Source organism: Harpegnathos saltator, unplaced genomic scaffold (assembly GCF_003227715.2).
Source record: "Harpegnathos saltator strain DR-91 unplaced genomic scaffold, Hsal_v8.6 scaffold56, whole genome shotgun sequence".
Lineage (NCBI taxonomy): Eukaryota > Metazoa > Arthropoda > Insecta > Hymenoptera > Formicidae > Harpegnathos > Harpegnathos saltator.
The window spans coordinates 385,397-410,906 of NW_020230382.1; the positions used below are offsets into that span (position 1 = coordinate 385,397).

At 37.4% G+C, this 25,510-nt stretch overlaps 5 protein-coding genes across 13 annotated transcripts in view; 2 read left to right on the forward strand and 3 right to left on the reverse strand.

Annotated features, from left to right (window-relative positions):
• pnt (ETS transcription factor pointed) overlaps positions 1–1,869 on the reverse strand; it is a 109,297-nt gene extending 107,428 nt beyond the window's left edge. Inside the window, exon 1 of one of the 4 annotated variants that reach the window (XM_011156180.3) lies at positions 1,607–1,869. The gene's annotated coding sequence lies outside the window, so the exon portion shown is untranslated. Of the gene's footprint in view, positions 1–625; positions 778–902; positions 1,152–1,606 lie in introns of those variants that run through there. The other 3 variants (XM_011156175.3, XM_011156177.3, XM_025303690.1) reach the window with 3 other exon arrangements.
• Positions 1,870–2,387: 518 nt separating this feature from the next.
• Positions 2,388–11,010, forward strand: DNApol-epsilon255 (DNA polymerase epsilon catalytic subunit 1). Of its 2 annotated transcripts, XM_011156181.3 has the most exons (18): positions 2,388–2,473; positions 2,542–2,662; positions 2,742–2,957; positions 3,094–3,320; positions 3,420–3,660; positions 3,785–4,101; positions 4,168–4,414; positions 4,514–5,066; positions 5,154–5,595; positions 5,657–5,894; positions 5,977–8,592; positions 8,705–8,868; positions 9,067–9,355; positions 9,534–9,638; positions 9,771–10,036; positions 10,132–10,264; positions 10,359–10,570; positions 10,647–11,010. In XM_011156181.3, exons 1-18 carry the CDS (start codon positions 2,388–2,390, stop codon positions 10,948–10,950), a joined length of 6,777 nt encoding a protein of 2,258 aa, XP_011154483.1. In that variant the 3' UTR covers positions 10,951–11,010. The 2 variants fall into 2 exon arrangements, with proteins under 2 accessions (XP_011154483.1, XP_011154485.1); XM_011156183.3 differs by lacking the exon at positions 2,388–2,473 and having other exon boundaries at positions 2,620–2,662; positions 2,746–2,957.
• Positions 11,011–11,098: 88 nt separating this feature from the next.
• On the reverse strand, positions 11,099–12,602 carry LOC105192210 (ATP synthase, coupling factor 6). Of its 3 annotated transcripts, none has more exons than XM_011156184.3 (4): positions 12,415–12,602; positions 11,867–12,042; positions 11,361–11,491; positions 11,099–11,215 (listed from the first exon to the last, which is right to left on the reverse strand). In XM_011156184.3, the coding sequence occupies exons 2-4, from the start codon at positions 12,007–12,009 to the stop codon at positions 11,181–11,183; spliced, it is 309 nt and encodes a 102-aa protein (XP_011154486.1). In that variant the 5' UTR covers positions 12,010–12,042; positions 12,415–12,602; the 3' UTR covers positions 11,099–11,180. The 3 variants fall into 3 exon arrangements, with proteins under 3 accessions (XP_011154486.1, XP_011154488.1, XP_011154487.1); XM_011156186.3 differs by having other exon boundaries at positions 11,867–12,015; positions 12,415–12,499; XM_011156185.3 differs by lacking the exon at positions 12,415–12,602 and adding an exon at positions 12,327–12,383.
• A 254-nt stretch (positions 12,603–12,856) lies between these two features.
• eIF3d1 (eukaryotic translation initiation factor 3 subunit d1) lies at positions 12,857–15,932 on the forward strand. The gene is made up of 3 exons (XM_011156187.3): positions 12,857–13,160; positions 13,241–13,286; positions 14,326–15,932. Exons 1-3 carry the CDS (start codon positions 12,987–12,989, stop codon positions 15,789–15,791), a joined length of 1,686 nt encoding a protein of 561 aa, XP_011154489.1. The 5' UTR covers positions 12,857–12,986; the 3' UTR covers positions 15,792–15,932.
• Positions 15,812–23,193, reverse strand: LOC105192212 (probable low-specificity L-threonine aldolase 2). Of its 3 annotated transcripts, none has more exons than XM_025303665.1 (5): positions 23,112–23,193; positions 17,858–18,021; positions 17,400–17,517; positions 17,137–17,196; positions 15,812–16,973 (listed from the first exon to the last, which is right to left on the reverse strand). In XM_025303665.1, exons 2-5 carry the CDS (start codon positions 17,912–17,914, stop codon positions 16,057–16,059), a joined length of 1,152 nt encoding a protein of 383 aa, XP_025159450.1. In that variant the 5' UTR covers positions 17,915–18,021; positions 23,112–23,193; the 3' UTR covers positions 15,812–16,056. The 3 variants fall into 3 exon arrangements, with proteins under 3 accessions (XP_025159450.1, XP_025159448.1, XP_025159449.1); XM_025303663.1 differs by having other exon boundaries at positions 17,113–17,196; positions 23,112–23,191; XM_025303664.1 differs by having other exon boundaries at positions 17,113–17,196; positions 17,858–17,927; positions 23,112–23,180.
• Between the last annotated feature and the right edge of the window lie 2,317 nt (positions 23,194–25,510).

Here is a 25,510-nt window from a genome sequence, read left to right on the forward strand (position 1 = left end):
ATTAATTCAACCTTAAATTATTGCGATAACTTTGACGGTCAATTCAATAAGAGACTTTAATTCTTATCTTTCTTCAGATTTTGTTCGAGAAATGAATCGAAACGGACGCTAAGAGAGGCCTCGAAAATGTTTACGTTGTTTATAAACTACAATTTCTCTCGACACATGTTATAACTTCTTGTAAAGATCTGACGATGAAAAAAAACACCGCTTGTTTAAATTCTGTCTCTTCTATAAATTAATATCTTTCATAAGTCGACATCTTGGCAATGGCTGTAATATCGTACCGATATACGTAATATATCCGCTATTGAAATCGATTTCATCTCCATCACTACGTGATAAGGCTATTTCGACATTCTCTATCTTGCAATGATGAAAACCGCGGGATAAACTTTCGCAACAACGTAGGTAAATATAGCACACGCGCGGGTCAAAGAGACAAAATACATATTTTTCCAAGAACTGGCGCTCGCGCTAATGCTATAACGAAAATGCAACGGCCGAGTTTTGCGGCTGACGCGAAAACAGCCGCGGTCTCTCTTGAAAATCGCGGATGAAACAACTTTGGGGAGCGTTATTTGCATAACAACGGTCGACTTCCCAATAATTTTGTGCAGCTTACCTCGCGGAAAGAACCGCTTGCCAAAACTTGGCCGTGTTTGTTTCGGTTGCGCTTCCTACGAATTTCTTTCTTTCCTCCTTTTCTCGCGACAGTTTAAGTACACTTTGAGTTGCATGCACTTTGACAAGTATCGCGAGAACGTGGCTAAAACGAACAGATCTCTCTCTCTCTCTCTCTCTCTCTCTCTCTCTCTCTCTCTCTCTCTCTCTCTCTCTCTCTCGTATTTGACGGATTCGGAGCAACAAGTTCGCTGATGAAGAACAATGACGATACAAACCTCGGTTTATCCCTTCACGCTCGCTCCGATCTCTTCCCAAGTCTTACAGCGGTGCGTAGCCACCACCGTGATTATTCGAAAAACGGTAAAAGAGGTGCACAATTCTCCTCGCCGCTATTTTTAGACGTTCGATTCATACCGGACAACTCGTATACGCGATGCGAGATACCCGGGTATGCTGCGAAGTTGACAACGCTTCGTTAGATTCGACAGATCTGTCAACCAGAGAGCGCAATCTATTTTGGCGCGTCTTTTTATTTATCGCGGAGAAAGAGAGAGAGAGAGAGAAAGAGAGAAAGAGAGAGAGAGAGAGAGAGAGAGAGAGAGAGAGAGAGAGAGAGAGAGACGCTCCGCGCTTGCCACAAGTCGGCGCAATGACGCTAAGCGTCCGTAGTGCTGAAGAAAGCTAAAAGCAGCCGCTTAGCGCGGAGCGCGAGCTAAAACTCGCCGTCGGAATTCCCTTCTCCGCGATCCATTCATAAGCGCGGTGTCGAGCGGGCGCGAAAATAAACGTTACAAACATAGTGTCCAAGTGCGATAAACTGTCGCCGACGACGCGAGTCTAACGTTCGCACAGGCGCGCGCGCGTTATCGGCTCGAAATGACTCGAGTGCTCGATGATCGAGCTAATCGTCGTACGATCCCGACTAGGCTAGTCGGAAAAGCCGACTACTCGATTGAAATTTCTGCACTTTTTTACGCACCTTTCTGACGACTCACCGACGGTCCCGGGAACTTATCAGTAATTTCCAAGCGGTCCGCTGGCACACAGGTAACACCATGCAAAAAGAACGCAACACAAAGCGGGAATCACGTGTACGACTATGAGGCGCACGCACATCGGCAACAGCACTAACGCAACAACGCGGTGTATACCCCCCGTATACACAATACAGATTACAAAAGTGTTATGGCCGCGTTCGCGACGTTCATGAATGAAACTGAACGCACTACTAACTTCGTGCCGTAATTTCGGCCATCGGCCGATAGCTTGCGAACGGTCCCTACGTGGGGCGTCACGTGACTTGCCGGCGCTTCTCGAAGTTCTTCGACGACTCGACAGGTGGCCATAGGAATTCTAGGGAATCACCATCAGTTTTTGCGCTCCAAATTATGCTCCTTATAAAGTTTTTAATACCTACTCATTTTTATTGCATAAGATGAAGAAAATTTTAGCATCTAGCAGTTTAGCAGAGAGTTTAGCAGAGAGAGAGAGAGAGAGAGAGAGAGAGAGAGAGAGAGAGAGAGCTCTAGAATCTAAGTATCCACCAATCAGAAAGCAACTTTTCCTCCATGCGTTGGCTGGCTATATAAGAAAAGGCGGGCTGTGATAGACAGCAGGCAACATGACAACCTGTGTAAATACACGTTCCGATTCTGCTCACAGTTTTTAAGATTCTGTCAATGTTCTCGTATAGTTATTAATATTGATTTAATATATATTAAGAGAATTTTGTTTCAATCGATTTATCGTACGACTTTGAGATGGAAACTTCAGAAAATACGGGAGCTTTTCGCCCTGCTAGAATGTATAGAAACTGGAATCCAAACCGAGAAGCTACTGCTCCAGAGTAAGAGCTAAATTTTTTAGCTTTTTGGATAATCATCAATGTTTTCCTCTAATTTTTTGATATTTTAGGGACAATGCGTTGGGAAGATTGCTTGAGATCAAGGAAAACATTAGAGCTGATGAATTATATGATTTTCATAAAACTACTGATCGGAAAGAAAGGATAGGTTTTCTGCTTAATATGCATGCGGTAAGAAATGTGGAAAGGGTGAAAACGTTAATCTTTTGTTTTATCAATATAAAATATTGATTGTATTATTGTCACGCAGACAGAGATGAAAGATGATAAGCAGGTGCTGAGTGGTGTAGATTATTATTTCATAGAAGAAGATGCCACAAGATTCAAGGTATCCTTGCCTTATTCTCCATATTTCTATATTTTATGCCGTCAAGGTACATTTGTGGAAGTATCAACATTTTTATCTAAGAAGTACATCGGAATTTTGACAAAGATTGAAACTGTTTATAAAGAAGATCTTGATTTGGTAAGTTATACCTGATTAATGTATATTCTGCTATTGAGATTAATATCTTTGTAAAAATTTGTATTTAATCATTATTTATTTCCCTAAAAAATATGATTGTATATATTTTTTATTTCATTTCTTTTTCTTATTTTAGCCCAATCATTTGATTGGTTTGAAACAAAAGTATCTAAAACTTTATTTTGCTAATATTGTTGATTTAACAAAAGTTAAGCGTGATATCATGCGTGCTGTTAAAATTAACAGAGTACGGGAGAAAAGTAATACTCATTATACAAATATGTTAGCAACTACATTACAGTCTACTGAACAAGGTAATAGTAGGCAAAATTTAGATCGCATGGACAATGTTCTTGATATTAGGTAACTATATATTCTTTTTTGTTTTTGTTCTTTTACTTGTATATGTGATTATATTTTCTCAACTTTTGTTAACTTATGATTAAATATGATTGTTTACAGGGAACATGATGTACCTCATCATGTTCGAGTATCTATAGATGCTAATATTTTTTGTGGAACTTGGTATTCTGTAAAAACCAATGGAAGTGATCCACCTATAATCACACGAAAAGAAGATATTATTGAACCACCTGAACCTATTGTGTTAGCATATGATATTGAAACTACAAAATTACCATTAAAATTTCCAGATGCCAATATTGATCAAATTATGATGATATCATATATGATAGATGGACAGGTAATACTCAAACTTATATGTTGAAAAAACAATCAATATTTGTTTGTTCAAATTTCAGTCAAAAAAGTCACATTTGGTTTATCTTCTTAAATATAAAATTAACGTTCATTTATTGCTTTCTTAGGGATATTTAATAACAAATAGGGAACTGATTTCATCAGACATACGAAATTTCGAGTATACACCAAAACCAGAATTCGAAGGTCCTTTCATGATATTCAATGAACCTAACGAGAAAGCAACAATAACGAGATTTTTCGATCATATCAACGAAACAAAACCGCATATATTTGTAACGTATAACGGCGATTTCTTCGACTGGCCGTTTGTTGAAGCCAGAGCAACCATACACGACATAAGTATGAAAGAAAGAATTGGTTTCTCAAAAAATCGCGATGGTATCTATGTTAGTAGAGCTGCTATGCATATGGATTGTTTATGGTAAGTAGTCTTGTAAAATATATTATTGTAAATCCTTTTCCTACACAAGAAATTTCCTGTTTCCAGTTGGGTAAGACGCGACTCCTATCTCCCGGTAGGATCTCAAAATTTAAAAGCTGTCGCTAAAGCTAAGTTGAGGTATGATCCGGTAGAACTCGACCCGGAAGATATGTGCAGATTAGCATCAGAGGAACCAGAAGTGCTTGCGAACTATTCCGTCTCCGATGCTGTAGCAACGTTTTATCTTTACCAGAAGTACATTCATCCCTTTATATTCGCCTTATGTACTATTATCCCTATGGAACCGGACGAAGTAAAAAAATACACATATTAATTATATATATATATACACACACACACATTTGCTTTTGACAATAAGATAATATTTTTTGCTTTTTTTTATTATTTCTAGGTACTGAGGAAAGGGTCTGGTACGCTATGCGAATCACTTCTAATGGTACAGGCTTTTAAAGCTAACATTATATTTCCAAACAAGCAGGAAACCGAACTGAATAAATTGACCAAAGATGGTCATTTATTGGATCAAGAAACGTATGTTGGTGGGCATGTGGAAGCCTTGGAATCTGGTGTGTTTAGAGCTGATATCCCTTGCCGTTTCAAGATTGTGCCGAGTGCGGTGGACGAATTGATCAACGGTGTTGAAAATACCTTGAAACATACAATACAGGAAGAGGAGAAAGTACCGATTGAAATGGTGACGAATTTTGACGAAATAGCGAACGAAGTTAGAGGGAAATTAAAAGAGCTCAGAGATCAACCTCTGAGGATAGAAAATCCTGTCATTTATCATCTGGACGTAGGCGCTATGTATCCGAATATTATCCTGACTAATAGATTACAACCTTCCGCGATCGTGAACGAGATGGATTGCGCGGTATGCGATTATAACAAACCTGACGCTCTTTGTCAAAGAAAGATGCAATGGATGTGGAGAGGCGAATATTGTGAGTTCGAATACAAGTTTCTGGATTTTTATCTTCTAAATTTTCGCATTTGTTTTCGATTTAAGTTGTACGATTAACAAATTTCAGTGGCTGCGAATTTGGGTGAGTATCAAAGAATAAAGCAGCAGTTGGAGACTGAAAGATTTCCACCGCAGTTCCCTGGTGGCTCTAAAAGGGCATTTCATCAGTTGACTGCAAAAGAGCAAGCCACATTTGAAAAGACCAGGCTCACCGAGTATTGCAAGAAGGCTTATAAAAAGGTCAAAATTACGAGAACGGAGGAGAGGACGCAAACAATCTGCCAGAAAGAGAATTCGTTTTACGTAGACACCGTGAGAGCGTTCAGAGATAGAAGATACGAGTATAAAGCGTTAACTAAAGTTGCTAAACGGCAAGTAGCAGCGGCTGTGACGGAAGGAGACGCTGCAGAAATAAAATCTGCCAAGAATAAAGAAGTCCTGTATGACTCTCTTCAACTCGCTCATAAATGTATTCTCAATTCTTTTTATGGTTACGTTATGAGAAAAGGGTAAGTTACAGCGAAATATATCGAGTGATGTCATGATACGACAAGTAACATTCTATTACAGAGCCAGATGGCATAGCATGGAAATGGGCGGCATTGTGTGTTATACAGGTGCCCACATTATTATGCGGGCTAGAGAAATAATCGAGAAAATTGGTCGGCCATTGGAACTGGATACCGACGGTATATGGTGCATATTGCCTGCATCTTTCCCAGACTCAATTGTAGTTCACACTACTCACGAGAAGAAATCGAAATTTACGATCTCTTATCCGAATGCCGTTCTCAATTTCATGGTGAAGGTATGTGTGATGGAACAAACAGGACCGCATTCCGCTTTTCCTCTGATCTGACTGATCTCCTTTTGACTTCTTCTTCTCGCAGGATCAATTTACCAACGACGTATACCACGATCTCGTAGATAAGGACAACTTAACGTACGAGATACGGAATGAAAACTCGATATTTTTCGAAGTCGATGGTCCGTATTTGGCGATGGTGTTGCCCGCTGCCAAGGAAGAAGGGAAGAAGCTGAAGAAACGATACGCCGTTTTCAACTTCGATGGTTCGCTGGCCGAGCTGAAGGGGTTTGAAGTGAAAAGGAGAGGTGAATTGCAACTCATCAAAATCTTTCAGGCCTCCGTGTTTGAGTCTTTCCTGAAGGGCAACACACTGGAGGAATGTTACGCATCAGTCGCGAAGGATGCAGATTATTGGCTTGATTTATTGTACAGCAAGTGCGCGAATATGCCTGACTCTGAATTGTTTGAGCTGATATCTGAAAATAAATCGATGTCACGCAAGCTGGAGGACTATGGCGCTCAGAAGTCCACGTCGATTTCTACCGCTAAGAGACTAGCCGAATTCTTAGGCGACGAAATGGTCAAGGACGCGGGCTTGGCTTGCAGATACATCATAGCGAATAAGCCGCAAAGCGCACCGGTCACCGAACGTGCGATACCGTTGGCCATCTTTCAGTCAGAACCAGCTGTGCGAAGACATTATCTGAAGAAATGGTTGAAGGATCCTACTTTATACACCGACGACATCAGGGATATTTTAGATTGGAATTACTACATTGAGAGACTCGGCAATACTATCCAGAAGATAATCACTATACCGGCAGCGATGCAAGGTTTAGCCAATCCGGTTCCGCGAGTGCAGTATCCACCTTGGTTGCACAAGAAAGTAATGGAGAGAGGTGCGTCCCATCGTCAGAAGAAGATCACCGACATCTTTACCAGAACAATCAAAAAGACGACTTCTGACAGCGTCGACGAGGGGTCAAGTTCCAAAGAAACCCGCGATATCGAGGATTCTGCGGGACCGTCGTGTGGCTCCAAGAAGCCATCGACCGTGCCGATCGTCAACAAAAGAAAAAGGCGGCCATCCGAAGAAGAAAATGAAGCGATTAAGAGTAGAAGTTGGAAAGAGGCTTTGGGATCACCTCCTCCCAGGGGGAAGACCAAAGAAGAGAGGATGAAATGGTTGGAGTTTCACAAGAAGAAGTGGGCCTTCCAGGCTAAACAAAGGCATCAGCATCGACAGAAAAGAAACAGAATGATGTCTGACGAGAGCGACGGGGGTGTCTGGGGAGTTATACGGAATGCCAATACGTCTACCATGGACGGCTTCTTGAGGCGCGCTCAACGAAAGCTGCTGGAGACTCCTTGGCAGATCATTCAGTTATCGGAAACTGGCGAGCCGGGTATGTTCCGTTTGTGGATATTAGTCGAGGCGCAGTTGCATCAAGTGCGTCTCGTGGTGCCGCGTGAATTTTACGTGAATACCCGCAAAGCGAGGCCTGATCCGGGACCTAACGAGCTCTGGAGGAAGAGCTTTAAGTCTTTACCACGTTCCCGTCCCGTGTACAACCTGTATCGATATTCGCTGCCGGAGTCTCTCTTCCAAGAGCACAGCCGGGAACTCCTCGAGGACCTGAGCAAACCTGAGATTGAAGGCATTTACGAGACGCAAATGTCGCTAGAATTTCGAGCCATATTGCAGCTGGGATGCGTGTGCATGGTTGACCTACGCGCCGCGCGCAAAATGGCAGACGGTGCCGACACCTTCTTGTTGGACCAGCTGGAATTCAAGAGCATCGCCTTTCAGCCGTACCTCAAGCACACAGAATCGGTCAGCTATATATTCCTTTATCATCACTGGAGCTCCAACCGTCAAAGAGCACTGTGGAGCTTATTCCTAAGCGCCAGCAAGAGAGCCTATGTCGTCGTCTTAGACTCTGTTGCTTCTAATCAGATGCCGAACTTGAATACCTTGTACACTCAAGAACGCAACGCAATGTTGGCGCAGGAAGACGAGAGCAAGATAAGCAAACTGCCCAAAACCATGCAGTTCGTGGTACAGGGTGAAACGAATTTCCAGCAAGTATGCCGCACATTACAGGCGGCTCTGACGGCGTACAAGAACGAAGGTCACGGAGCTACGATCATCATTAATCAGACCGCTATGGACAAGGTGATGCTGACTGCGGAAATGCCGCTGCTCAACGATTTTCCCATCGTGAGCACGCACGTGCAGGATGTCGAGAATCTGTATAACATGCTGGAGTGGCAGAAGATCGGCGCGAAAATGATGGTCAGGCACTATTTGAAGAGTCAGCAAATCATCGAGTTGATGGCGGAACAGTGTCGCTTCTTTCACGCGCCCATTGGCAACATACCCGCCGATCCTACCCTCTTCGGCGCGGACCTGTTCTACGCCAGGCACTTGCACAGGAACAATTTTGTCTTGTGGTGTTCGCCGACGGAGAAACCGGACTTGGGCGGCAGTGAGAACGACGACAACAGATTGCTGACGGATTTCGAAGAGAGCTCCAGTTGCGCCGCGAATAATCCCGGCACGTATTCCAGCGTGTGCGTTCAGCTGGATGTGGAGAGCTTGGCGGTCAACGCGTTGCTGCAGTATCATCACATTCACGACATAGACGGAACTAGCACATTCGTGGCCTTCCATAATCAGCAACGTCCTTCCGTTCAGGTCAGTCAATGTGCATTTCTTCACTTCAATCGAATCTGAAAAATCAAATCTGCGATTCTGCGATTTCTGCGATTCTAGTGCTAGTAGTATAAAGAATTTGAATTTTCAACAGGACATAGTGACAGGTGATGCCGCGACGATTATTCCCAGCTACGACGAAATTACTTTATGCAATCCGGCGTTTAAGACATTGCGAAGTATGGTGAATGCGTGGTTACTCGAAGTATCCGTCTATAAGAACGTATTTGCCGATTATCAATTGATTCACTTTTATCGGTAAGTTTTTATAAACATGTATGTAAATCTATATATTGGAAAGAGAGGGTTAATGTTAATTTTTTTCAATTTTAACATAGCATATGTAATATTTTAAAATGTCTACAAAATCTAAGACTATGTTAAAAGCTGAAAGAATGGATATTGACTACTATTTCTTCCCAAGACACAGAAATCTAGATAATCATATGATTCTAGATGGCTGAGATCTTCGAATGCTTTGCTTTACGATCCTGCTCTACGTCGTACGCTACACACGTACATGAAGAAATTGTATATACAATTGATAGCGGAGTTTAAGACATTAGGTTGCATCGTGGTTTTTGCGAACTTCAATAAGATCATCATGTGTACGCGAAAGAGATCGGTGACCGACGCTTTAAGTTACATGGAATTTGTTGTTCAAACAATACGAAACAAGGAATTGTTCCACAGTATTGAAATTACATTCGACCAATGTTGGGAATATTTAGTATGGCTTGACTTGGTATGTTCTGATTTTTTATTTATATACGTAAAATAATTCTAATACGTTAGTTTTAACATTAAACAAATAAGGTTTATTTGAATTAATTTCTATTTGTTTCGTACTATATTTGCCAGGAAAGAGTATATTATTCTTAATAATTATTATGATAAATTTAGTTGTCTAACTTATTTTACAGCATAATCACGCTGGTATTAAAGGATTAATAGCGAAAGAAAATGACGCTAACAATAGTACAGAGGAAAGCGGAAATAATACCACTGAAAATGATAAGGATGACACGGTAAATATAAACACACATGTTTCAGTATTTCTAAAAGCTAGATCGGCGATCTAGCTAGATCTTGTTCAATATATCCTCGATATTATTATATTCTCGAATTTATTTATTCATGGTTAAATTATTTCTGTACAGCCTGAAATAGTGATGAACTGGAGTTTGATGGAGTGTCTACCGAAGGGAGCAGGATGTCAAGCGAGTTTCAATGCCGTAGTTGCGGGATATATAAATGCAGTATATCAGTATATGGTCGAAAATGAAGTTAATAAAACTACAAGACCGAGAAGAAGACAGAGCCAAAGCCAGTCTTTCACAATGCCGCTTGGTTTAGGAGCATTGGAAAATACAGCAGAGTTTGCGAAGAAGTTGATTTCCGGAGAAATGTCACAAAAATTATTCAAGTATTATTTTTATCTTTTATATATAATTAATCATGTGAGATCTCTTTAATAACAAATCGACAGTTAACGTCTAAATCTGCTATTATTACTTTCAGAATAACACAAAAAATATATCGTAATTTACCGGAGAAAGTATTGTCTCTCGAAGAATATCCGAATTTAGATATGGGTGGGAAAGAGAGTATAAAGATTAATCCCGCCCTTGAATTAATCAAAGCAATATGCAAGGTAATAATATTATTATTATACATTTGTTTATTAATTAATGCTCAAAATCACTATCAAACTATCGATGAATGTTGTCTATTTCTAAAAATTTCAGGTTTTATCTTTAGATAAAGAAGTTGAAAACGAGGTTTATAACTTGAAATCAAATCTCTTACGATTGATCGGAGTCGGCAGTCATAGCGACAGCGTCGATTGGAAAGAGCCATGTATCTCTCTTATTTTATCGGAAGTTATATGCAAGGCGTGTAACCACACGAGAGATATTGATCTTTGTAAAGATCAACATTATACAATTGAAAATAACAAGTACGTTACATATTTACAATTAATAAAACAACAATATGACAACGCATCTTTTGCATTATCTTTTGCATTTTTGCAGGCATATATGGAAATGTCCTATTTGTGAGACTTCTTATGACAATGCGGAAATAGAATTTTTATTGATCGACAGACTGAATCGCAAGAGTATGGGTTATGTGCTGCAAGATTTACAATGTCAAAAGTGTAAAGGGATCAAGCGTGAGAACATGAGTATGCAGTGCTCTTGCTCCGGTTTATATGGAAATTTAATCCCACAAGACGAAATAACAACATTTGTAAATGTATGTAAATCTATAGCAAGCAAATGTAAAATGAATATTCTGGCAGAGATAGTAGAAAACACAAAACTCTTTACCAATTAGTAAACGAGTCCAAGTAGTTTTATACTATTAATTAAACATAGAGAGATTATATTGTCAAGCTAGATGTTTCAAATTTGATATTGGATTTGTTCTGGATATTTGTATAATAAAAAGAGATTGGAATCATTTATATTTCTAATGGTATATGTATTTTTGTAATTAATTACTTAATGTTTAATGATTCAATCATCAGTTTATACATGAATGTTCTATGATACATATGGATACATTTACTGCTTATCAACACCAGCATCCACAGGTGGATCTAAAACACAAAATACAACATATAAAAATCAACTATATGTACATATGCTAATATAAAATTTATACAAAAAAGGATATACAATTATATAATTCTTATAGTAATTTTGAATAGGGGAAATAATCTAATAAACACATAATTTCCATACCTACAAATTGAAATTGAGGAAATTTCGTCATGTCTACTCCCTTATCACCACCATATATTATTTGAAGTTTCTCTAGTTCTGATTCTCGCTCTTTTAGGATTTCTGGACTAGCATCAACTAATTTGCCACCTCTTAAATTAAACAGAATTCTTATGGTATCAAATTTATAATTTTATATTCCAATTAATCTCATTTTGGATGCAAAAAAAAAGTAAAAGAAACAGGTACAATCATTAAATATCTAAAATAATAAATCTAACTTGATTCTATAACAAAATATATTCTTATATATGGTCTATTGTATATAATATAATACATATGAGAAACTGTTTTGATATAATCTTAAACAAAAATAAAGAATTGATGGAAATATAAGGTATTAAATTATTAAGAGCGATACCTATAAAATTGTATTTTAAAAGCAGGATTTGACAGATACAAATGACAGATATGCTTAGTAAATGTAAATAATTATAAAATAAATTATTATTGAAGCATATACTTACGCGCTTTTCGATTTATACTCCCGAATTTTGTCGAGAAAGAGCTGTTGTATAGGATCAGTTGCTTTTTGTAAGGCAGGGATGTTAGTACCAAAGCTACGTTTTACAACTTTCGGTACATTAACGGCCAAACGTAATTTCAACATGATTGCCTGAATGAGATTATATCACAGATAATTCTGGAAACGAAGTTTTAAGTTTCACACAGTAACTCTCAATGACTGACCATATAATAAGTTCCATACAAATTCTCATCTTAATAGATGTTTGATTATACATCATATTTTTACATCATATCTTATTCTATGTTAGATATTGAGTTTTATAAAAAAAAGTGGCGACAGTTAATTAATCGCTTATTAAATTATTGCTTATTGAATTTCTCTTACGTAATAAATGTAATAACATTTGCTGGTTAGGTTTTCGATTGAGTTAGAATCAAATATAGAAATTAAAAACGTACTGCCTTGTAAAATAACTGATTGTAACAATAATGTTATGATGATATTATATCACACATATATCGACAACATTTAACATAATATACTAACTTGTTTTTAACACTTGCACTATGTATAACCTCAAGTGTCTTCCCAATCACTGAAGACGTATCTGCAGAACGATCAGTAAAGTTCTCAAATGTCCTGAATTCGTCACGCATGCGTTTCGAATACTCTCGTCTCAAGAATGCTTTTATCTTAGTTTGTAATTTTAAGTTCTCAAATTTTAGTTAAGTTTCAAAAATCAGAAATTTTCAATTCTAATTTTGTGATTTAGATATTAAAAATTATAATTGATAATAACCATCGATGATATTAATAAAGACCATTAAGGCCGGTAATCAAGTCTTATATTTAAAGCTATCTTAAGTTCAGATATCCCGTAGCCAATAAAAATATTTGTACAGCATCTGAAGATGAACTTAAGATGACCCTGAATAATATAAGATCCGACTATGAATACCGGCCTAAGTTGGCGACACTGTGGATTCACAGCAACGGCAAAATGTCGCGAGCTAGATTTCCGGTGGCGTTCGGTTCCCGTTTGTCGTTTGATACCGTGCCGTAGTGTCACCTGCCCGAAAAGAGTTAGGTCCACGCGAGAAATTTCATCAAATATCAATATGACAGACGACGTAGTGGTGTTGGACGATCCCGTCCACACAAAGGAGGAAATAGCGCACTTCCACGCACCGGCGATTCAGCACAATCCTGACGGCTGGGGTCCGTGTGAGCTGCCAGATCAGTTTAAGGACATTCCATATCAGCCATTTTCGAAAGGCGATAGATTAGGCAAGGTAAGCATACGAGACTTACCGTTTTTATTTTATATTGTTACAAATGTGCTCAATAATATATTCTTGTTTGTTTCTCGTAGATCTCCGATTGGACTACACCGGCCTTCCCGGACAAAAAGTTCCCAAGTACATGTCTCCTTATTTTAATCGTTTGTATATGCATAACCTCTGCTTTGAACTCTGAAAATCGATTGGGAGCCTCGTTGGCATTCTCATGTTGCATATGTTCGATCGATTGACAGATCGTTTGTACAGTCGAATTTAAATTTTTATAAGAAGGATTGGTGGATTGATATGTGTTTTTAATGTTTTATACTGTACCAAATTTTGACTTACATAAAATCATGAAAGGATAAGTAATGATATAATTTTTTAAGATAGACACAGGCTGCGTTCAGAACAAAATGATCAGTAAGCGCTTAATGATTATTGTCTGTGATTGGAGTATTCTTTTAGATTCTTCATAGACCTAGAAGTATTTACCGATCAGGAGCGAGAATCACTAAGCGCTCATTGATCACTTTGTTCTGCTGAACGCAGCCATTAAGAACTATTACTTATAAATTGCCATAAATGAGTCAGGAAAAAAACTTTTATGGTTGTAGATGTAATATGTTAACTTAAGCCAAAGAAGTTATTAGTATGTCTTTAGCTTTTAACAATTTAAAAAATAGAAATGATAATCTGAATGATAGCCATATGTAGAAACAAGCAAATTTTAAGCTAGTATAATAAAGTTTCAACTGGTTAAAGCCCTGGTTACTTCATATGTAAAAATCAATAATGATAATTTTATCTTTTTATATTAATAGTAGTTTTAATATTATTTTATTTTTTATATCAATAGTTTTAATATCAATAATGTCATCAATAATGTTTGTAATATTAGTCTATATTAATAGTTTTTAAATTTATTTTATATATCTTATTAAATATTCCAGATGTCATCTATGGATATCATATGATGGAATATATTTTTAATGGAGTTTCATGATCAAATTATATGTTAGTTTCATGATAAATTATATGATATACATCAGTATGATAAAAATAATTTATTAGATAAAAAATTCAGCATGAATTACATATAAGGAGATAAAAGAATTTTTTTGCATATATAGAAAATTATGCATGACGATGCTAAATATTAAAAATATTTTTTCAGACAAATATACATCGCAATTTGGTTGTGGCAGCCAATATGCGTATTATCACGATGAAGATGAAACAAGTTTCCACTTGGTGGACACTACCCGTGTGCAGAAGCCACCATACCAGCGGGGCCGTTTCCGTCACAACCAACGCAATTTGCGCGGTCGTGGTGGCCAACGCGGTGCGTTGAGTCAGATGCAGCAATTGGGAAAGCTGAAGCTGCGTGAACGCGAACGCAAGGGGCAGACGAAACGTTGGGGTCGGCAGCAGGGTCTGCGCAATCACAAAAATCAGCCACCCATCAAGATACGAGACGCTTCCGTGACGGTCCGGCCAGACTGGATGACCATCGAAGAGATGGACTTCCCACGTTTGGCAAAGCTCTCATTGCCTGGCGTAAAGGATGGCGAGGATATATTATGCTGCGGCTCGCTCGAGTATTATGACAAAACATATGATCGCGTGAATGTGAAGAGCGAGAAGCCGCTTCAACGGATCGACCGGATCTTCCATACAGTGACCACCACCGACGATCCTATTGTCCGCAAGCTATCCAAGACCGAGGGCAACGTTTACGCCACTGATGCAATATTAGCTACAATTATGTGTTGTACACGCAGTAATTATTCATGGGACATCGTCATCGAGAAGATTGGCGACAAGCTGTTCTTTGACAAGCGCGACAACACCGAGTTCGATTTGCTGACCGTGAACGAAACCAGTGTGGAGCCGCCGCAGGACGATAGCAACTCGTTAAACTCGCCGCGTAACTTAGCCCTTGAAGCGACTTTCATCAATCACAACTTCTCGCAACAGGTGCTGAAGTCGAATGAGCCGCGTTACAAGTTCGAGGAGGGCAACCCGTTCATCTCTGAGGAGGAGGAGAGCGACGTGGCGAGCGTAGCGTACCGTTATCGCAAGTGGGATCTGAACAACGGCATAGTGCTCGTCGCACGTTGCGAACACGACGCCGTGATGCAGGGCCCTAATAACGAGAACCAGTTCTTGACGATCAAGGCGTTGAATGAGTGGGACTCGAAGCTGGCCAACGGAGTCGAATGGCGTCAGAAGTTGGACACGCAGCGGGGTGCGGTCCTGGCTAACGAGTTGCGCAACAACGCGTGCAAGCTCGCCAAATGGACCGTGCAGGCGTTATTGGCCGGTTCGGATCAGCTCAAGTTCGGTTACGTATCGCGCGCTATAGTACGCGACTCCAGCAAACATGTGATCCTCGGGACTCAGCAGTACAAACCGAACGAATTCGCCACGCAGATCAATCTGAACATGGACAACGCATGGGGAATTCTCAGATGTATCATCGACATCTGCATGAAGCAGAAGGACGGCAAGTACTTGATTATGAAGGACCCGAACAAGCCTATGATCCGGTTGTACGATATTCCTGATAATACGTTCGAAAGCGAAGGCGAGGAGGACGAGGACGATGATGAACCTGTTAACGACGCGTTTCAGAGTTAATAGCGACAACAGTAATTGTACTTTCGTTACTAGTCGGTAATCGCGTTCAATCAACCGACGCTTTTACACGAATTATTGTAAAAGGCCCATAAGAATTATTGGCGGGGGAAATAAATGAAAAAGTTTGGATATGATACTTGATTCTGCAATACTTTATTATTTCTTGATAAGAACGATTAGTATGTTGAAAAGTTTTATTTTTGTCACATACTTTCCACTATTATATATTTAACACGAAACATTACTGTTATTACCTTTTTATCAGTTAATTTTTAGCAGACTCCAAACCGGAAGAAGTTTGTGCTTCGACAACAGCAGTCAACTCCTCGATGACATATTTTAGTTTGCATATAGCAGCATTCATCAACGAGTCGTCAATGTCGTAATGAAGAACGATTCTGACCAATGTTTCGGTCAAAGCGAGGCAGAGGATTATAATCCTGTCATCCTTATCGGCTTGTTCCACTTGTTGGAGCCTTTTCATGAACTGTACCGCGGAGATATGCTCGGAGTTCATGTTTATGAATATTATGTTGGTTTTTACGGCCTTCGTGTCTACGGTGAATATCTTGGAATTCATCTTATTGATTGCCAATGCAATCGTCAGTGCTCTCCGATGATCCTCTTCTAATTGCGGCACCGTTTCTTCCAGGGCGACGAGCCCAGCCGCAGCGATTATACCGATCTGTCGCATCCCGCCGCCCAAAACCTTCCGCTTCCTTTTCGCGTCGGCGATGAAGCTCTTGCTTCCGCAAAGCACGGAGCCGATCGGTGCGCCTAATCCCTTGCTCAGACAAAAGGTAACCGAGTCGAACGGAGCCGCTAGATCCTTCGCCGAGATCTTCGAAGCAATGGAAGCGTTCCATAATCGCGCCCCATCCAAATGCATCCTAAGATTGTGCTTCCTCGCCATCACAGCCAACTCCTCGATCCACAATTGAGGTACTATTATCCCATTAATCGTGTTCTCTACGACCACCAGTTTCGAAATCGGTTCGTGCAATTTGTCGCTGCGAATCACGCTCTTTAATTTCTTCAGGTCGAACGTGCCGTCATCATGGTTCGGCAGGACATAGAGACTCGCACCGGCTATTTGTGCGGCACCTCCTTGCTCGTGTTGAAATACATGCGACTTATCGCCGCAGTAGATCTCGCTACCGCGTACGTCACAGTGATTCATAACTGAAAAAAGTGATAGAGATAAGCAAATACTTTATGCTCGAGATAGATGAAATGTCAAGTAATTTACATTTTCTAAATTTGAAAGCTTTTTTTATTTAAAAGAAGTAAAGACGTGTAACAATTGGATTGAAGCATTTACTAGCTATCAGATTTCCCATCGTACCGCTACTGACAAAGAGCGCATCTTCTTTCCCGAGTAATTCCGCGGCCTTGTTTTGCAATTCTGGAAAATCATAAAGAGATTGAGCTTTGATGAAAAATTCTTTTGTTTAAATACTTTACACACACACACACACACACACACACACACACACGTACAATTAAGAGAAATTAGAATTGTAATATTAATTTGTCGTGTGGAGTATACTCGTTTTCGACGTAACAGTTTATAATTAGTATGTTAAAAATATTTTGTCATGACTTTACTTTTCACTGTAGGATCTTCTTCATAGACATCGTCACCTACTTCTGCTTCAAACATGGCTTGTCTCATTGCTTTGGTTGGTTTTGTGATCGTGTCGCTTCGTAGATCAACTATAATGGCCTAGCAATCATACATTTAACTTGTTTCAAGCAACGTGATAAAACGTCAAGTTAGACTTTTGAGTGGAACCACATTTCTTGTTGATTTGTTACTAACAATTTTATACACACATGTATATACAAAATAATATAAAACAAACAATTATACACACGTCATAGTCTCGTATAAATATTGAAAATTAAAGTCTGTTACAGAAATAATCATGCGTGTAATCTCAAGAACATCAAGATGATATCATGCGATTGTAAAAGCTTACATCATTATTTATTTACATTCGCTACAACTGATAATGATTGGACATATATGTAAATGAAAAAAATTCTTCATTTTTTCTACTTACATTTGTCTTCTTTGCGTAATCATGAATGCCTTCGTTGATACCGCCGTACGTGGACATGTTGCCGCTGCGACTGATAAGTCGTTAGGTAGGTCGTTTCAAATAACCCAGACAGCACCGGACATTCAATGAATGACGTTTCACGTTCAATTTATGTCAAATCAAATCTATATTAAATGTATCTATGTTAAATCAAATTAAAACAGAATAAATAGAAAATGACTAATCTTCTGAAAATAAATTCATAAACATACATATGCAGATATATATGTATAATATATTTAAATATTATATGATTACTCACATAGCACCGCAATATTGCAGGAATATTACAGAAATGTTGCAGGAATATTACTAAAATATTGCATAAATATTTAATGTCCTAGGCAGAAATCTCGCAAAAATATCTCAAGGGTGGTCTACAATGGCAGTAAGCAGTAAGAAGTAAGCGTAAGCGGTAAGAAATAAACCGACAATCACAGTCGATTATGACAAAAATAATCAACTGTGGTTGGTCCATTTCTTACTGTTCACGCTTTCTTCTTATTGCTTACGGCCATTGTAGACCACGCTTTAGAAACACTGCGTTAAATAAAAAAATGTTTCAGACAAAAGTTGTTGTTGACTTGAAGGGGGACATAAGACAGCGATAGCATTTGTTAATAGATGGTGCCACTTTCAAGATATTCACTGACCATCAATTTTTATAAATGAAAATCCCAACTTTTTATTATATCTTCTTTTTCTACCAATTAATTTCAACAACTTTTGTCTGAAACATTTTTTATTGAGTTGGCAACTAAGTGATTGCGGATTTTGTCGACAGATGGATTTTACACTTTCTTTTGTTTCGTTAACGTGTTCAAAGTACCTAACCTATATTTTTTTCTTATTGTTTGGACTTCTATCTTTCATTTAGTACAAAAATTATATCGATCAGTTCTTTAGTTTTGTTTTTATCCCAATTTAAAAATGGAAGAGCAAGACGTGCACTTCAGACATATTTTATTGTATTATTTCCGAAAAGGCAAGAACGCATCGCAAGCACACAAGAAGTTATGTGCCGTATATGGGAATGAAGCCTTGAAAGAAAGGCAGTGTCAAAATTGGTTTACCAGATTTCGTTCTGATGATTTTTCATTGAAAAATGCTCAACGATCTGGCCGTCCAGTTGAAGTCGATGAGACCCATATCAAGGCCATTATCGATCCAGATCGTCATAGCACAACACGTGATATTGCAGAGCTCAATGTATCGCATACATGCATTGAAAAAAATTTAAAAAAGCAAATTAAAAATTTTGAATTTTCATTCTTATTTAAAATCCGCAATCACTTAGTTGCCAACCCAATATTTGCTTAATATTTTTTGAGATATTTAAGGAAAACTTGGTAACTTTTCCAACATTTATTTTACGATATCTCGCTAACTATTCGTCGAAAAAAAAAATAGTATTAGACTTTTTTACTTTATTTAATATCAAGAATATATTAATAGTGCCCTAACTTTTGTTAATTTAATAATTTTGAAATTTCCAAAGGTCGATAAGTTAACAAAAGTTAGGGCACTATTATAATATATTCTTGATAGTAAGTAAAGTAAAAAAGTCTAATACTATTTTTTCTTTCGACGAATAGTTAGCGAGATATCGTAAGTTAAATGTTGAAAAAGTTACCAAGTTTTCCTTAAATATCTAAAAAAATATCAACCAAATAAAAAAACGTTTCAGACAAAAATTGTTCAAATTAATTGATAGAAAAAGAAAATATAATAAAAAATTCGGATTTCCATTTATGAAAATTGATTGTCAGTGAATATCTCAAAAGTGGCGCCATTTATAAACAAAATGCTATCGCTTTCTTGTCCTCCTTCAAGCCAAACAACTTTTGTCTGAAACATTTTTTGATTTAACGCAGTGTTTCTGAGATATTTGTGATGTGATATTAAAATGGGACACCCTGTATATAAATTGTTTCACACTGCAGTATTGCGGCGATAATCAGAAATATTACGTGGCGGTCTGTCATGCTGGAATATAGCGGCAATATTCCTGTGATATTGCAATGAGATTTATCATCGCGCAATATTGTTGTAATATTGTCATTATGTTGCCATACGATAGTCACATTGTAACATTGCAGTAATATTCCAGTGATATTGTAATCTGATATATCACTCTGTAATATTGTGATAATATTGCTGGAATATTATATAATAATCTTGTGATTTTGTAATATTGCTACGATATTATAATATTGCTCCAATATTGCTGCAATATTGCAGTGCTGTATGGGTATTTTAATGCAAAGTTCTTTAAATTTTAGTTAAGTAGAAACTAAATTCTCAAAGTCCACATACAATATATATTCTTTATATTTTATGACTTCATTATTTTTTACTTTGTTATGTGTCAGATAATTTTTCCTTATCTGCGTCAAATTGCTCAAGAGGCATATAAACGTTCGTTGTAGCCGTAATTTTATGTCCGTATGTCCGATTTACGTTCGTGGACATAAATTGGACGTAACAAGGATGTCCTTATTGGACATCGGACTTGTCCCAGCAAACACAATATTACATGTAACGTGCATATTAGTTGTAATTTCCTACTCAACAATATAACTGTTATATAACACATATGTTATATAACATCTTATTTTCGTGTTATATAACAGTTATATTGTTGAGTAGGAAATTACAATTAACATGCCCGTTACATGTAATATTGTGTTTGCTGGGGTAGGACGTCCGATGTCCGAAGTTGTGACAAACGTACGTCCTATGGACGTCTTTTGTAAAAAAAATGGACATCCGCATGTGCTGTCTGGGATTACGGCTACAACGGACGTATATGCCTCTTGAGAAATTTGACGTAGATAAGGAAAAATTATCTGACACATAACAAAGTAAAAAAGTAATGAAGTCATAAAAAAGAAAAAAGTCATAAAATATAAAGAATATATATTGCATGTGGACTTTGAGAATTTAGTTTCTACTTAACTAAAATTTAAAGAACTTTGCATTGAAATAATCATATAATATTTAAATATATTATACATATATATCTGCATATGTATGTATGTTTATAAATTCATTTTCAGAAGATTAGTCATTTTCTATTTATTCTGTTTTAATTTGATTTAACATAGATACATTTAATATAGATTTGGTTTAACCCGTTTCGGACCAGAATGACCTAAATTTTGTCTTTTTTTTCATTGCAATTATTTTTACTCATGCCGTGGATGGATCTTCTCCAGACAAAGATATCTTGTAGTTTTGGGGCATGCTCTTTCAGAATCTGAAGTCCGTTTGTCGCTATCATGTGTCATTTTTACAATATGGTGGCATTAATGCCAAAAAATTAAAAATAAATCAAAAATTATTTTCTTTTATGTCATTTTTCGATATGATCTCATTATGGAATCGTGCTGATGGTCTGGATCTGGTGGCATAATGACTTTAGCTAAAATATGGTACTATACCGATTGAGAAGTTTAACTTTTATGCTCAAGATAAGTGAAAATATTTTTTATTACTACACTTCCTGTTCTATAAAACTTTTCTTTTTTTGATTTTTACTAAATCTAAAGAGTGTAAGTTGTAAAAAATAATTGTAACATGCCAAAGGGAAAAGCCGCTAAACTTAATAGAACAGTGTGTCGCAAACTGGATGAAATGAAATTATGTTATATTTTCATTGTACCTTCACTTGCACGCAAAAGTATGAAAAAAAAGAGAATCAAACTATATCGTACTATATAATCGCATTTCCAAGAATTTTACAAAAATTAATTGATTATGGCATTTGTAGGCTATGTTACATTTTGGTTTCATGATGTTTTATTTTTTGTATCAATAGCTGCGATAGAGACATTTGAATTCGTAAAAAATTCCACATACATAATTGAATATATGGAAAAACGAAGAAAAAATGTGAAATTTTACAATTAACAATTAAACGTGAAAAATGCCGCCATTTTTTATCTTCGTTTGACTTTTTCTTAGTATGTAACGATGTATGTTCAGAATACAATTGTTCAATGCCTTGCTAGAGCGTAAAAATACGAGTAAGCGATAAATAATCTGAAAAATACGACAAAATTTAAAAATTCCTTGAAAACGTTGCCATATTGAATCCGCCATATTGAATTTCTCAATCGGAATAGCACCATATTTTAGCTAAAGTCATTATGCCACCAGATCCAGACCATCAGCACGATCCCATAATGAGATCATATCGAAAAATGACATAAAAGAAAATAATTTTTGATTTATTTTTAATTTTTTGGCATTAATGCCGCCATATTGTAAAAATGATACATGATAGCGACAAACGGACTTCAGATTCTGAAAGAGCATGCCTCAAAACTATAAGATATCTTTGTCTGGAGAAGATCCATCCACGACTTGAGTAAAAATAATTGCAATGAAAAAAAGACAAAATTTAGGTCATTCTGGTCCGAAACGGGTTAACATAAATTTTTCGTCGTCGAATGACAAGCTTTTAAATTTTATGAAAAAAGGATAAATAAATTTATATACGTATATATATTTATGTAATACTAATAAAAAAAAGAATATAGGGACTGCCCACAGCTATTCAGATTCAATCGATTTAAAAAGTATACACTGACTTTTTAATCAACATCAAGAGATTCACATCTATGACTACGTTTACACGGCTTCTAACTTCAGTCAAAGAGAAACCTGAGAGCGGCCACCGGGCGAAAGCATATGTCTGTCCTGATACGTTCTCTGAGAAAATAGACGTCAACTAATTCGATGTCTCGGTAACGATACGTGGTTTATGTCTGTGATTTGAGTCTGGTTAATGTCCGAGCTACTAAAACAAACTATAGTGAAAATGATATATATATATATATCATTTTCATATATATATATATATATCTTGCACATATATATATATATATAGCATATATATAGCATATATATAGCATATATATATATATGAGTAAGAGAAGGATAACAATTGAATCGCTTTGACTTTGAGCCAGAGCACAGACTTCTGCATAACGCATAATACAACGCATAAGAGAATCAACCAATCAGAGTTCTTCATTTCCCTCCTCAGGACAGAAATGAAGAACTCTGATTTGTTGATTCTCTTATGCGTTGTGTATTGTACGTTATGCAGAAGTCTGTGCTCTGGTCCTTCGTCTCACCACTAGTGAGCAGACACGCGACACAGACACAAGTAATGCTGGAAATTCTTAGGCACACGGTCGAGGCTTACCCCCACTACTCGATTTTCTCTGTTTTCTCACACGCTTGGCGCACTGAGCGAGATTGAGATAGCCCGTTTATGCTCGCCTTGTTGCACTCTGAGCGAAACAGCTTACTCATGATCAGTGAAAGTAGATTTCAACCTAGCCTAACGGCTTCGCGACTCATGGTGGAAGGGGAAACGCGCAACGAAAGCCGCATATACAGAGTGTTATAAAAGTCCGGGAAGAGCAGAATAACTCGAAAAATATGAGTCCTAGAAAAAGTGCGAAGTACTGGGTTTTTATGATTTTTTCCTGGCTATCTGACGGTGACCTTGGATTTGAACTTGACAACGACCTTGAAGGTCATTTCAAGGTCAGGTCAATTTTTTTAAATAGGACTCCATACTTTTAACCCCAGAAATGAAAAGAACGGAAAATTTTACGTTCGGATATGAGCTTGAACACTGCCAAATTTGACTTCTGAAGGTCACATAAAGGTCTAAGCTTGTTTTAGGCTGAAAATCACGAATATCTTTGAAAATGCACCTGCTAGGGAGCAATGTTACGCATAAGAATAAGAATGTAGAGGTCAACGAGGGAACCGAATCCGACGTCGGATTTTGCAAATTCAAGATGGCCGATTCAAGATAGCGGCCGATATTTAAGAATAACAAAAATTGGATCTCGTTTAAGGAGTTTTTGAAGTCGTTTCTGAGATCGAATCCGACGTTGGATTTTACAAATTCAAGATGACCGATCCAAAATGGCGCCCGATATTGAGGAATTACCAACAATCGGAGTGTGACCTCGTACGTAACGTAAAATCTCACTCTTCACATTATGGGGGGGGGGTAAAAGTATGTGTTTCCAGCCTAAAAAAATTAATTGACCTTGATATGACTGACACATAACCTTAAGAACAAGGTCAAGGTTGAAAACGTCATATCCCAACGTAAAATTTTTCAATCTTGACATTTTTAGATCAAAAGTATGGATTTTCAGTCCTAAAAAGTCTGGTTTGATCTTAATAATAATCTTAACTCATGACCTTGAGAATAAGGGCAAGGATGAATGTCCCTCACGGCTGAATGTCCCTCGTTGACCTCTACATTCTTATTCTTATGCGTAACATTGCTCCCTAGCAGGTGCATTTTCGAAGATATTCGCGCTTTCAGCTTAAAACAAGCTTAGACCTTTATGTGACTTTCAGAGGTCAAATTTTGCAGTGTTCAAGTATCCGAACGTAAAATTTTCCGCTCTTTTCATTTCTGGGGTCAAAAGTATGGAGTCCCATTTAAAAAAATTGACCTAACCTTGAAATGACCTTCAAGGTCATTGTCAAGGTCAAATCCAAGGTCACCGTCAGATAGCCAGGAAAAAATCATAAAAACCCAGTACTTCACAATTTTTCTAGGACTCATATTTTTCGAGTTATTCTGCTCTTCCCGGACTTTTATAACATCCTGTATGTGGCACATGTGCATACGCGGCTTTCGTTTGTATGCGTTTCCCTTTCGACCGTAGCACAGTGGGCCAGAATATTACTAAATGTGACCAAAAGTCAATATCCGCATTGATCTAAAATAAAGTTATTATTGTACTTAGAATGTTTGAAAATAGTTATAAGAGAAATGTTATGTTGATTGTATTGTTTTTGTATCAGTCTTAATAGGATGAAATTATAAAATACATTAACACTTTTTTTCATTTTCTTTACTTTATCGTTCATATATTAAACAATTATATATTATTTTTTGGACCTTTAGTTAACGAATATGATGAGCGAAGATTAAGAATGAAAAATATATAAAATTGGAGGAAATAAAAATAAATTATAATATATTACATTCTCTTTTATTGCATTATTATAAGTATATTAATCATAACTACTCATTTCCGATTTACCATTCCCCGTAATTCCACTTTCAAGAAAGAGCATACTCTTTTAAGTTATATATGCTGTTTATGATATATATTTTAAGAAAAAGTTTTTGCTACTTTTTGCTACTTTTGTTACATAACGTAAGCAAACATATGTAAACAAATCATCGCCTATATCTAAAGGTCCGTATTGACTTGTTGATTAATATCGCAGTGTAACAGTACAGGCCTTTAGATATAGGCGATGACTTGTTTACATATGTTTGCTCCTCCTGATGATATATATAACTTTTACTATATTCTGTGTAGTAGCTCAGATATGAACCAAACTATTACAGACAAACCTCGTTACCGAGCGACATCGACGTAGTTGACGTCTATTTTCTCAGGGAGCATGTCGACGTAGTTGACGTCTATTTTCTCAGTGGGCGCGTCGAATTCAAAAAAATTTCTGAACCTTCGCTGATGGCCGCTCTCAGGTTTCTTTCTGCTTCGGCTTAGTAATTACCGTAGTTAGTGCAGTCTCGAATCCGATTAGAGTATA

What these genes read in the sequence shown, in the direction of transcription:
- DNApol-epsilon255 (XM_011156181.3), top strand. Translation starts at nt 2,388, where the DNA reads ATGGAAACTTCAGAAAATACGGGAGCTTTTCGCCCTGCTAGAATGTAT. An exon ending in CATATATGATAGATGGACAG is followed by an intron (nt 3,661 to 3,784) that starts GTAATACTCAAA and finishes TTGCTTTCTTAG; the next exon opens with GGATATTTAATAACAAATAG. An exon ending in AAAATGATAAGGATGACACG is followed by an intron (nt 9,639 to 9,770) that starts GTAAATATAAAC and finishes ATTTCTGTACAG; the next exon opens with CCTGAAATAGTGATGAACTG.
- LOC105192210 (XM_011156184.3), bottom strand. Translation starts at nt 12,009, where the DNA reads ATGTTGAAATTACGTTTGGCCGTTAATGTACCGAAAGTTGTAAAACGT. An exon ending in GAGTATAAATCGAAAAGCGC is followed by an intron (nt 11,492 to 11,866) that starts GTAAGTATATGC and finishes GTTTAATTTAAG; the next exon opens with AGGTGGCAAATTAGTTGATG. An exon ending in TCCTCAATTTCAATTTGTAG is followed by an intron (nt 11,216 to 11,360) that starts GTATGGAAATTA and finishes TTTGTGTTTTAG; the next exon opens with ATCCACCTGTGGATGCTGGT.
- eIF3d1 (XM_011156187.3), top strand. Translation starts at nt 12,987, where the DNA reads ATGACAGACGACGTAGTGGTGTTGGACGATCCCGTCCACACAAAGGAG. An exon ending in AAGGCGATAGATTAGGCAAG is followed by an intron (nt 13,161 to 13,240) that starts GTAAGCATACGA and finishes TGTTTCTCGTAG; the next exon opens with ATCTCCGATTGGACTACACC. An exon ending in CCCGGACAAAAAGTTCCCAA is followed by an intron (nt 13,287 to 14,325) that starts GTACATGTCTCC and finishes ATATTTTTTCAG; the next exon opens with ACAAATATACATCGCAATTT.
- LOC105192212 (XM_025303663.1), bottom strand. Translation starts at nt 17,914, where the DNA reads ATGTCCACGTACGGCGGTATCAACGAAGGCATTCATGATTACGCAAAG. An exon ending in ATTACGCAAAGAAGACAAAT is followed by an intron (nt 17,518 to 17,857) that starts GTAAGTAGAAAA and finishes TATGATTGCTAG; the next exon opens with GCCATTATAGTTGATCTACG. An exon ending in GATGGGAAATCTGATAGCTA is followed by an intron (nt 16,974 to 17,112) that starts GTAAATGCTTCA and finishes CACTTTTTTCAG; the next exon opens with TTATGAATCACTGTGACGTA.